Consider the following 12,936-nt stretch of genomic DNA (forward strand, 5'->3'; position numbering starts at 1 on the left):
AGCGCAAGCAGGGGAGGGACAGAGAGAGACGGGGAGAGAGAGAGAGAGAGACAGATAGAGAGAGAGAGAGAGAGAGAGAGAGAGAGAATCCCAAGCAGGCTCCATGCAGAGTTTGACTTGGGGCTTGATCTCACAATGCCATGAGATCATGACCTGAGCTGAAATCAAGAGTCAGACACTTAGCCGACTGAGCCACCCAGAGGCCCCCAAACAAATTTTGATCCATACCTCACACCATATACAAAACCTAACTCCAAATGTTTCATAGACTTAATTATAAAACTGGAAACTACAAACTTCTAAAAGAAAGTCTTTGTGAGCTTAGGTTAGTTACAGACTTCTTAGATATAACACCAAAACCATGATCCATTAAAGAAAACAAATGATAAATTAGATTTCATCAACATTTTAAAGCTTCTGTTCTTCAAAAGACACTATGAAATCAATGAACAATACATCACAGACTGGGGGGAAATATGTGTAAATCACATATCTTATAAGGACTTGCTTTCAGAATATATAAAACCTCTGAAAACTCAATAAGAAAGCAAACAACCCAATTTAAAAAAAAACTAGCCAGCGCCCTTCAAAAATGCCAATATTATGAAAGATAAAGAAAGACTGAGGAATTTTTCCAGATTAAAGGAGATTAAAGAGACGTGGCAGCTAAACACATTGGGTAATCCCGCTTAGAGCCTAGATGGGGGAAACACCTATTGGGGATACTATTGGGTCAATTTGTGAAATTTCAGTATTGGCCATCGATTAGAATACAGCATGGTATCATCAACATCAAACCTCATGATTTTTATCATTGTACCATTGTTATATAAGAGGGCATTCTTGTCCTTGATGTTTGCAAGTAACTCTCCATGGTTCAAAAAGTGTGTGTGTGTGTGTGTGTGTGTGTGTATGTGTGTGTTTGTGTGTACAACAAGAAAGATAAGGGAAGAGAAAGAGAGATAAAGAAAATGTGACAACTGTTAAGAACTGTGAATCAAGGTGTGAAGGGTATACAGGAGTTCTTTGTACTGTTTTTGCAACTTTTCAGCAAATCTGAAATTTTATCAAAATACAGTTACCGAAACAATTTTTTTTTTTTTAAATTTTTTTTTCAACATTTTAAATTTATTTTTGGGACAGAGAGAGACAGAGCATGAACGGGGGAGGGGCAGAGAGAGAGGGAGACACAGAATCGGAAACAGGCTCCAGGCTCCGAGCCATCAGCCCAGAGCCTGACGCGGGGCTCGAACTCACGGACCGCGAGATCGTGACCTGGCTGAAGTCGGACGCTTAACCGACTGCGCCACCCAGGCGCCCCACCGAAACAATTTTTAACACATACCCCTGTTTTCCATAGAACCTAGCCCTCAGACCAGCTTTCTGGGGGGCGTGGCCATCCCTGGCTCTTGGCCCTCCGCCAAGGAACTCACGTGCACCATTTCCTGCAGCCCTTTGGGGTCCAGCTGCCTCTGCATGAGGCCCTCCATCAGGTGTTCCAGGGCCTGAAGCGCATTTGCGTACAGGGTCTATGGCCAAGAGAGGAGAGCACTGGGCAGCAATGAGGGAGTGTGCACAGCCACCCACCAGGACTCTGCAAGGACCCGTGCCAGGGCTGGGAAGTATGAAATGATCTGAAAACCACCCCTTTATCTCTGCTTAGACTGGGTTCTTTACACCCAAATTCTCATGTGACACACAAGACCACCTCTGAAGAGGAACCCATTTTCCAAAGGAGGAAACTGAACTCCCAGAATCCAGTTCTTCTGACTCCCCGTCCAGGACCAGGACTTTGAGGCAGAAATGGCTACCCGTCCACAAAAGATTTGTCCTCCTTCTCCACCTTGTTGCTGGGAAACAGCCATCCAGTCAGGAACTACGTTTCCCAGCACCCCTTGCATCTAGGCATAGCCATGTGACTGAGTTCTGGCCAATGAGAAGCGGGCAGGGTGGCTCATACGTCCTCGACACCCTTTCTCGTTCTCTCTTCCTCTACCGGATGTCAGTACCCACGGAGACCTTGGGCCACGCATGGAAGAGAGTGGGGCCTCTGCCAGCCTCGGTTCCTGAATAACTGCACGCAGCAGCTCCCTCTCCACCCCCACTGCCGGCTGGACTTGACTTGAGTGTGAAATAAATCTTCTTGTTAAATCATGGAGATCTCAGGGTTTAGCTGTTACAGCAGCTAGCATTACTTTATACTCACTAATCGAGCCTACTGCACTTTGCTGCACTCACAGGTGCTTGAGGATGGTGGGCTCTCAGCACTGCCCAAGTTATTGGAAACTTCTAAGACCTGACCCAGAAAATGAGGTGGCCCAGAGGGACCTACCTGAATGGACTCATTGTCCTCTAGTGGGGGTTGAAGAGAAATGACAGAGTGAACACTGATATCCATCAGTTCATTGTTTTCCTCTGTGGAGTAGAAAGGCTTCAGACTGCTAAGGGAAGAAGAAGTGGACAAGAAGGGTGGTCAGAGGGGGACTGAGACCCAGCCGCCCCACTGCTCAGTCCAGGGTGCAGAGGCATGTCACAGAATGAGGGAGAGACCAGCTTCCTCGGTTGAGGGTGCAGGCATGCGTCCCTCCCCAGGTGCCCTGGCTTCACCCGGTCGCCAGTATCCAGTGACTGTGTCTGCGATCGATGGGGAGACGCGGGGACCCAAGGCCAGCTCTCTTTCTTGTTGCCTGCTCTCAGCCTCTCCCTCTCCTGCTCAGAAATATTCCACCGCTACTCCCTGGCCTTGACCGTGGACTCTGCCTCAGAGGCTGGCCCTGGCCCAAGGGCTTTCAAGCGTAATCGGCAGCAGAAACCGGCTGAGCTTTAGTGAATTCTCAGGGGTGGTAGCTGGCTGCCCGATGGGCGCCCTTCTCCTACCCCTTCATCAATAGTTCCCAAGCCTAGGTGCTCACTAGCATTACTTGGAGAAGCTCTGAGGTACCCAAGGGCCACAACCAGGCTCTAGGGATCCTTATTTAAAGGTCTGAGGTGGGGCCAGGATATCGGTATTGTTCACAGGTCCCCAGCTGGCTCTATTGTGCCTCCCTGGTTGGGAGCCGCCATGCCATTTTAACTTTAAACTACTGCCCCCCAAAGGGGTCCTATGTTTCACCCTGCCGGGACCTCCAGCTCCTACCCAGATCGTCTTCTTTTGTGTAAGCCCAGGTCAAAAGCCAGATGCCAATGCCTTCTGATCTCCCCTGTTGTATCAACAGAATTGCCTCTTGTTCATAGCCCTTTCTTCTTCTGGCCTCAGATTTTTTTTTTTTTTTTGTTATTGCTGTTCACCCACAAATACTCAGCTCTGACCCATGATTCCTTCTGCATGTGTTCATCTTACCTCTGAGTCCCCAAAGACATGTATGTGAAATTTATTTCAAATCTGCCTACGTGCTGCCTCTTCAGGCAACAGGTGGTTATGAGACTAAACAGTGCATCTGCCCCGACGGGTGCAGAATTCCCAGAGACCACCCGGCCACTCTAACCACTGATGTTCCATAATTTCTTCTTCTTCCCTACTTCCCCACCAATGAACGGACGGCTCCAGGAGGGCAAACCTCAGGTATTATATTACTTTGTGTTAACTGCATCAGTACCGTATCAATAAATGAATTCCTTGACCCCACCCAACCCAACTAGATGGCCCAGCGCCCCAGGGCTGCTGCCCGAGACCCCTGCTGCAGAGGCAGGGAGGCAAAGTGGGTGTGGCCCCCCAAGGAACACTGAGGGGTGGTCTTGGACTTTGCCTCTCCCCACGGAGACACCGGGCCGGAACAGGGGCCCAGCTCACCTCAGGTGCGCGAGGGCCTCTATCGCCATGGTCCGCACAGGAGAAACCAGGCTGTCGGTGGGTTCCGCCTTGATGGTGGCCTGCCCGGCACAGCAGGGTGGTGAATGAGCCACCCAGAGCCCACCAGAGAGGACAGTGAGTGTGGGGGGCTAGTGTCCAAGGCCTGGCACTTTGTGGGGTGCAGACACCCATACCACATTCGCTCTTTTCAGGATCACGTGGCCTTTTAGCATTTTCAGGGAGGCAGCAAAATCTGGTGTGAGAAGCAGGGGGGCTCCAGACAGACCGGAGCTTCTCGCTCAGGCCCGCCACCTGCTCGCCATGCGTCCCTGGGCAAACTGCCTCCCCCGCCTGAGCCGTCACGTGTAAAACAGTGCCCGGCTAGCGTGAAATGACACACGGATCGCTGCCGGCCCAGAGCGGGAGCGGGCGTGCTCATTTCCTTCTCGGGGCCTCCTGTTCCACCCCATGTCACTTCCCTCGGGCACAGCTTCCAAAGCAGCTGCGGTGCTTTCCAGGGGCCCAGGGCATCGTGAGGGAGTGGGGAGGTCTGGGGCTGAAGGGCTGTGGCTCCCACAACTCTATCAGCCTCTGTCGTGGCTTCTTGCCTTTAGGCAGTTGACATTTTCTAGATCTTACTGAAGTGCTGTGCAAAAAAAAGAGCTTTAAGACCTGCCTGCGGCCGAATCTAGGTCCCCCCTGTGGAGAAACACACGGGGCCACCACGGGGCAGACCCGGGGGCCCTCTGTCTCCCGGCCTTGAACCAGCCGCTTCCGGGCACCACAGGCTCCCTGGCCATCAAACCCTTTGTCAGATAGACAGATATTGTACTCGGAACTCCTACGGTTGGCTGGGAGCGGAACTGAGACGGGAAGGGGCTTCAGTGACCCCCACGGCCCCCTTGTCCCTCAGATGCCCCTGGGGACTCTGAAAACCTCTGAGCGAGGAGAAGCCGGTCAGCAGTCAGACCCCAAAACCACCCGGGAGCAAGGACGCCTCTCACCCGACTTACTATTATAATGCCAGTGAGGCTCATCTTTTGGGCAAATTCAAAGTCCTCCAGCTCCTTGATGTTCCCGATGGCATCGGTGACCTGCACCACACTCTTCAGGAAGGCCATTTTGAGACAGATGTCCTGCACCCAGACCAAGAAGAAGGAAAGGAGGCAGCACGTCAGGAGTGAGCCCAAAGACTCAGGCTGCCCAAGCCACAGCTCTCATAAGGACCCCGCCACGGCATGAGGGCACTGCTTCCTCTGCGCCAAGTAACAGGCAGAGTCAAGGGCACCCTGAGAGATGGCAGGCCTCGTTCTGTCCCTCGGCCGCCTTGCCCGAGCTTCTGCCACAAGGCCAGGGTGCCAGCCAGGTGCCGGACAAGGCACAGCGTTCGGAAAACGCCACCTCCCTCAACCCCCCTAAGAACAGCAATGCCGGTCAGCTCACACCATTCACCGGCCAGGGGCACCGTGCCCTGCGTGTCGCCCAAGAGACAGCGTAAAATTGAGATAAAAATCGTTTTCGCCTTTACGGCATGGGCGAGCCTTGAGGACCTGAGGCTAAGTGAGATAAGCCAGCCACAAAAAGGCAACCTGTGTGTGAGATCCCAGTCAAACGCGACGCTTGTGGGTGTCGCTTCAGAGAGACGGAGAGTGGGACGGGCGTTGCCAGGGGCTGGGGAGAGGGGATGTGGGCATGTGTTCAGCGGGCCCAGAGTGGCCGTTTTACAGGACAAAGAACTCTGGAGAGGGCTGGTGGACTCGGCTGCACAATGATGTGAATGTACTTAACGCCCCCCAACTGCACACCTTAAAAATGATGACGATGGCAAATTGTCTGTTATGCGTATCTTGCCACAACTTCAGAAACAATAACGAAATAGCTTTTGCTCCCTTCTGTGCTTCCCCCTCCTTGCCATTCCAAGAAAGTAGCGAGCCTCTCTACATCCCTGAAGACCCCACTCCTTGTCTTGGGTCAGATGCCGGGAGGGGAGGGGGCAGAGGCGAGGGCTGAGGGAGAGAGCGAGGCCGGGAAGAGGGGGCACCTGTCCCGTGACTTCCGGGACCCATAACCACCCACTTGGCACTGCGGTGGGGAAGGCTGTCCCCCACCTCCCCCTGGAGCCGAGAACACCCAGTTTGAAAAAATGAGCTTCCCCAAAGCTGGGTGTCAGGTGAGACTCCTGGTGCCTACTTGGGGTGGGGGGCGGGGTGCTCGGATTACAAGGCAGGTGGCTCTCTGCCAGCCCGGCTCTGGGTGGGGGGTGCGGCCTCCCGGGGTTACCTGGCAGCTGCTGGAGAAGTGGTGAATGATCTTAGCGGTGATGGGGGTGTCCACGTGGGTGAGGAGCATCTGGGGGTGGCAGTACGAGGCCACGCAGCTGTACATGACCATGAGGGCGCCCTTCACCGTCTCCCGCCTCCAGGGATGGTCCTTCTGCGAGCCCAGCCAGAAGAGGAAGAATCACCGGCGGGGGGGGGGGGGGGGGGGGAGGGGAGGAGAGGGGGGTGTCGGGGTTCAACTGGCCACCCCAGCTGCATGTGGACAGTCTCCAGTCACATGACCAAAGGAGCCACCGAGTCAGCAGAAGCCGCTTCCACTGATATCTTGAAACGCTCATTCATTCACTCATCCGTTCAACACACCTTACTGAGCTCCTACTCCTTGCCAGGCCCTGCTCTGGGCCAGGGGCTGTCGTGATGCCGGGATGAGGTGCTACAGGCCACCGAACCCACCACGGAGGGTGCGCAGGGCTGCCCGTGCCCTGCCAGGCCTCAGATACGAGTCCACGTCTCAGATCCCGCTTTGTGGAGAAGCTGGGGCAGGAGCCTGGGATGCTCCTGATTGTCTCCATCCAAACTACCAGACGCCCGGGGCGAGGGTCCTGGGTCAAGGCCAAAGCCTGAGGCATCGGTGACTCTGGACGGTAGCCCACTGGGGCCTCAGCCAACCTGTGACCCTGCGGCAGAGGGGCCCCTTCGAGCGGTCGGCCCACAGGCTGCCTTGGCCTGGCTCCTGACTTCTCGGCTCAGTGGCCGTCTGCATGCTTTTGGACAAGCTTCAGTGCTCTCTTCTATATGACGGCGGGCATGATCGCCCTGCACCCCAGTGCCATTGACCCGTGGAAAGTACCTACACTGAGTGCTACCTGAGCAGCCTCTTCAGGTCCAGTGGGTGTGGGTGAGGCCTGGGACTCTGAATTCCCATCAGCACCCAGTGCTGCTCTGCGGAGCCCACGGTGGGCTAGCGCTCCTTTGTAATATCTGGGCCCTGAAAGGACGCACCCTGAAAAGCTTTGTTGGGGGGAGGCCTCCGGATCTCAGTCATTTCGGGGACAGGTGACACCGGGGGGAGTTTGCTACTGAGATCTAGCAGGTACCTTGGCTGGTGCTGAAAGCACCGGTCTATGCGACCCCCAGAGACTTGACTGTGGAGCGAGGGTGCCTTACCCGCCAAGCCCCGATCTGCCAGGACTGTTCCGACTCCTGGATCCTCTCCTCAAAGTCATGGAGCACATTCAGCACTGTCTTCACCTGGCCACGGGCACACAGGCCAAAGCACAGAATCACGCCCTGCGGGCAGACACAGCCAGCGGGGATGAGGGCAGCGGGCAGCGGCCAGAGGAGGAGCCCCCCACACGTACACACACACACAAGCACACGCATGGACGCCCCTATGCACACACAGGTCCACACACAGACACACAGACACACACACACACACACCAGTACACATATGCATGCATGCTCATGCACACACAAGCTTTCACGCATGTGCCCATATCCCTGAGGGACCAGAGGGGTCTGGTGGATGGGGGTGGGGCCGCAGGGCACCCTCACCTCCCTGTCAAAGTCGTTGCCATCCAGCAGCAATGCCTCTACCTTGTCGGCCTCCAGGCCTGTGGCCAGTGTGAAACCCAGGGCCCGATACAGAAAGCCCTGGAAAGGCACAGGAACAGAGGGAGCTTCGAGCCTCTCTACTCCACCCTCCAGGGGTTACTGCCGTGGAGAGTTCCCTACGTAACACTCTAGACTTCTTTCTCTAATGCACAGATATCTATGCATTTCGTACATTCTTTGAAATAAACATCGAGGTTATTCTGGAGCGTCGGACTGTTTGCGGGCAAGCGTATTATAAACAGTGGGGACCAAATTTCCCTCCTATGGAAGTCGAACCAGTTTCAACTCACACTAACCAATCTAAGAACACCGATTTCCCCACATTCCTCTGTCACACAGGACGTTACCAGTGAGAGGCAGACCATCCACGTTTTCTTGCATTTCTTTGGTTATTAGCCATGCTGATCACCTTTGCACATTCTCACGATCCAGTCCCTGAATCCCTGTCTGTATTCTTTCCCCCTGTCTTGTTGGCTCATTTCTCCTGTTTTCTCTTTTATTTGTAAGAGTTTTGTGTGTGTACTTGGAAAAATAACAAAAACAAACATGCATTATTTCATTTAACCCACACAGCATCTCTAGACTGTAAATGCAGTTGCTGTTTGGGGAGATGAAAAACCAGGTGGGGAGGGGTACAACCAGGATATAAAATCAAGCCTGGTCTGGGGCATCTGGGGCACTCAGTCGGTTAAGCATCTGAATTCGGCTCAGGTCATGATCTCGCAGTCCGTGGGTTCGAGCCCCGGCTTGGGCTCTGTGCCGACAGCTCAGAGCCTGAAGCCTGCTTCAGATTCTGTGTCTCCCTCTCGCTCTGCCCCTCCCCCACTCATGCTCTGTCTATCTCTCTCAAAAATAAATAAACATTAAAAAAATTTTTTAATAAAAAGGATATCTGCCCTTAAATTGACATCAGATAAGACCTTACACCTGCAAATTTATGTTTAGCTATAGAAGACTATCTGTAAGATACACTTGTTTTTTGTTATTTTACATACTCCCCTACAAAGGCTATCTATTTGGATAAACATAATTTTTGGCTGACACCTGTAAAACCTTTTCTCAGACATCCTCATTGAGATATAATCCACATACCATAAAATCAACCCATTTAAGGTTTACAAATTTAACGGTATATTCACAAAGTTGGGTAACTATCATCACAATCTAAATTTAGAACATTTTTGTCACCCTCCCCCCCAAAGAAAATCCCTTGCCCATTAGCATCGCTGGACATTCCCTGCAGCTTCTGGAAACCACAGATCTACTTTCCATCCCTAAAAAGATGCCTATTCTGGACATTTCAAGTAAACAGGATCATATAATATGTGGTCACTTGCATTCCTTTGCAACTGGCTTCTGTCACTTAGCATAATGTCTTCAAGGGTCATCCTTTCTGTACCATAAATCAGTACTTCATTCCTTTTAATAGATGAACAACATTCCATTGTATGGATAGACCATGTTTTGTTTTTTCTTTCATCCACTAGTGGACATTTGGGTTGCTTCTGTGGTTGGCTGTATGAATCACACTATGAACATTTATGTATAGTTTTTGTGCGGATGTATGTTTCCACTTCTCCTGAGCATGTACAACTAGGAGTAGAATTCCTAGGTCATATGGTAACCCTATATTTAACATTTCAAGGAAATGACAGACAGGTTTTCAGAGCCGCTGCCCCATTTTCCATTCATACCAACAATATTTGAGTGTTCAAATCTCTCCACATTCTTACCAATGCTTCTTGTTGTCTGTCTTTTTTCTTAGAGTCATCCTAGTGGGTGTGAAGTAGTATGTCCTTATGGTTTTGACTTGTGTTTTCCCTAATGGGAATAATCTCGAGCATTTTTTCACGTACTTATTCACTCTGCATGTACCTTCTTTGAAGACATGTCTGTTCATATCATTCGCCCATTTCTAAACTGGCCTGTCTTTTTGTTATTGAGTTATAAGAGTTCTTTATATATCCTAGATACAAATCCCTTAATAAGAACTTAATCTGAAAATATTTTCTTTCATTCTTGGGGCTGTCTTTGCACTTTCTTGATGGTTTGATTTTCAACATAAGAGTTTTTAGTTCTGATGATGTCCGACTTAATCTATTTTTCTGTCATTACTTGGGCCTTTAGTGTATCTATCTAAGGAGGCCTTGCCCAAAATCAGTTGACAGTAAATGTGAGGTTTATTTCTACACTCTCGATTCTATTACCTCACTCTGTCTGCCCATCCTTATGCCAGCACTGCATTGTCTTGTTCACTGCAGTGGTGTGTAAGAAGTGTTGAAATTGCAACATTTGAGCCCTCCAGCTTTTGTCTTTCTTTTAATCATAATTATGTTGGCTATTCTGGGCCCCCTGTATTCCCACATGACTTTTAGGAGTAGCTTGTCAATCTCTGAAGAAAGAAAGAAGAAGGAAAGAAGGAAAGAAAGAAAGAAAGAAAGGAGAAAAAGAAAGAAAGAAAGAAAGAAAGAAAGAAAGAAAGAAAGAAAGAAAGAAAGAAAGAAAGAAAGAAAGAAAGAAAAAAGAAAAGAAAAGCCAGCTGGGTTTATGACAGGAATCACAATGAACATGTAGATAGATTTGGGGAGCGTCCCATCTTAACTATCTCATCTTCCAGGCCTGAACACGGATCCTTTCTGTGGATTGAGACCTTCTCTGATTTCTCTCAACTATGTTCACAGTTTTGTAAAAACCTTTTTACAACAAAATACACATACGTGGTCATGAGCCAGTAGCTGGATGAGTCGGATGTGTGGAATAACATCCGGCAAACTACCTGTGGGGGTGGGGACAGTTGGGAGTCCAGCTCTAGACCCAGCCTGCCCACTCTTTCTTCCTTTGTCCCCCTCCCGGCCTCATCTTCTTCACAGCCAAGCTAGAACTCAGCCACCCCTTTAGGCTTCCGTGGCTCAATGTCACCCTCACCATTTTCACTATTTCCCAAAACCTGCTCACACATCTCAGCCCTTGCCTGTTGGACTCTGCTAGGAGACCCCTTCAGGTGGAAAGTGAGATGAAGGGTGGGGAAGATGGCGACTGGAGAGGAGGCCCCAGCTTCAGCAAAGCAGGCTTTCAAAGAAAAACAACACAAAGCAAGAAACAAAAACCCACTGACTTAAGCCACCCACCTCTCCTCCCAGAACCCTGTGGACAGCTGCAGGTACAGCTGGGCTCACCCACAGTGCGGGACTCCATCCCACTGTCCCTGGTGTCCCCTCCCTGTCTGAACTGTCTTGACGCTGTGAGGACAAACCTTCTCCAGGGAGGGGCTGTCAAAGCTTTCGATCTGGTTGTTCAGCTCTTTGCTCAGACGCAAGCTCCAGTTGGAACCTCGAGTCTTCTTAAGGGAGTTTCTCAGAAACTGAGGAGACAGAAGATGTAGATGGGCAGTGCCCAAGGACCCCAGTCCTGTTCTCTCCCAGGCTGCGGGAGGGCTGTGTGACCTTGAGTGGTGACTCACCCTCTCTGGCCCCCTTCCCCAATCTCCAGACTGCTCGACCCATCGAACCCTGATCCCATGAGCCTGGGGAACAGCTGTGGCTTTGATGCTGGAGGGAGGAGGGTCACCCCGTGCTGCTTTCCTGAACACACAGTTCCCCAAGTTGGAAGGCTCTCTGTTCTCCCCTGCTGGCAGACACAGCCGTGGACGTGCCTGGTGCTCCCCAAGTCTTCTCGGACAGAAGGAGAATGTGTCCTCCAAGGACTCCTAAACTCCCCATGCCGACCCTGCCGAGGGCCCTCCCGCGCACCCTTCCCCTTTCTCCCGGCCCGACCTCAGCAAGCTGGATCATGTCCTCACCTGAATTAGCTTGTCCTCCCAGGTCTTCTGATTCCAAGTAAACTCAGTATGTTCTGCAGAAAGAAGGCCCACATGTGCTACTTTCTCCCACTGTTCCCTTCTGGGGACCCCTTCGTGGGTCAGGCACTCAAAGCCCTCCACGGATGGGCTCAGCACATGCTGTCGTCCCCTCCCCACTTCAAGCCAGGTGATTAGTACGCCAGCAGGCACGCGGGGAGGGGGCCCCCGGGCGCCTCACCTTCCAGGTACTTGACCAGCAGCGGGATCTCCAGCTCCCACATGTCAGCCATGGCGGGCACGATGCTCTGGCTCAGGGTCCTTAGGAGGTTGAGCATGGCTATCCCACGGCCCTCCCCCTTGTAGGGGGATGACATCAGCACCTGGGTGGGGGACGCCCAGATGCCAGTGGGGCAGGGCAGCCCCCCACCCAGGCACTTTGTTCCCAGAAAGAAGAGGGGCAAGATCATGGGCTTTCTCCCCACCCCAGGCTTCTGCAGAGCGTGGGTTAATGCCCAGAGTCAACATAAGGAGCAGAACGCATGCGTGCAAGGCCCCCAGGGGCAGGCGGGCCCTTGGCAGTGCTCTGGGGATGTGCTGGGGCTGCTCAGAGGCTGAGCAGAGGAATGTGGGAGCACGTTCCCACCAGGTTCCTGGGCATCCGAGCACACACCCCCTGCCACATGTACCCAAGAGGAATCAAAGGGACCCGGAAAGCTCTGTCCTGCCAAGTGTCTAGCTCCCTCCTCCCTTGGGGGATCTTTCAAGAGAGAGATGTCACGGGCCCTGGCCTCAGTCTGCCCAGGGCACAGCCTGGGTGAGCCACTCACCAGGAGACGGGCTAGCAGTTTCTGGGGCGCGGGCAGATCCACTGAGGAAGAAGGAGATGTGACCCTGCTGAAGCTGCCCGGCTGATACTGGGACACACCCCATGCTCCCATGCCCCTGTGCCCCTGAGAAGGGCTTTGCCCCAGAAGGTACTTTCCTGAAGCATCCCATTGCCCCCAGAACAGAGGATGGGTTGGCACAGGGACCAGTGATAGGTCCATAAAGAACATCGTTTTAATTGGTTGATCCTCGGAAGAAGGGAGAATTGCGCTTTGCGCTGGGGCTTAGAAGACATCGGGGGGGTGGGGGGGCTAGTCCAGAGCCCAGGGGAGGTCATGAAGAAGACCCTTCACCATTTGCCGTCCCTGGGTCCTAAAGGGCTCCTAAAATCACACCCACCACCAGCAACGCCCATCCAGCAAAGCCCCAGCCCCACGAGAACAGCCCCCTTGGAAGAGCAGTGTCACTCCACCCTTAGGTGGGGCCAGTCACTTCTTGGAGAGTCTGACATGGACAGTGCTGCACTGGGGTTACAGACGACTCCCATGGGACCCAGACAAGTCACATGTGGAGAAAGCCTGAGCCTCCATGGGTGAGGTCCTGGGAGGGGTGCAGGGGGAGGGGAT

At 52.4% G+C, this 12,936-nt stretch overlaps 1 protein-coding gene across 1 annotated transcript in view; it reads right to left on the reverse strand.

Annotated features, from left to right (window-relative positions):
• MROH2A (maestro heat like repeat family member 2A) overlaps positions 1-12,936 on the reverse strand; it is a 45,436-nt gene that overhangs the window by 13,437 nt on the left and 19,063 nt on the right. The window contains 11 exon segments of the mRNA XM_058700597.1: positions 1,434-1,529; positions 2,333-2,441; positions 3,791-3,870; positions 4,804-4,926; positions 6,071-6,223; positions 7,237-7,359; positions 7,627-7,725; positions 10,940-11,047; positions 11,486-11,538; positions 11,724-11,865; positions 12,313-12,353. Of these exon segments, the coding sequence (XP_058556580.1) occupies positions 1,434-1,529; positions 2,333-2,441; positions 3,791-3,870; positions 4,804-4,926; positions 6,071-6,223; positions 7,237-7,359; positions 7,627-7,725; positions 10,940-11,047; positions 11,486-11,538; positions 11,724-11,865; positions 12,313-12,353 (1,127 nt within the window).

This window comes from Neofelis nebulosa, chromosome 2 (assembly GCF_028018385.1).
Source record: "Neofelis nebulosa isolate mNeoNeb1 chromosome 2, mNeoNeb1.pri, whole genome shotgun sequence".
In the NCBI taxonomy this organism is placed as follows: domain Eukaryota; kingdom Metazoa; phylum Chordata; class Mammalia; order Carnivora; family Felidae; genus Neofelis; species Neofelis nebulosa.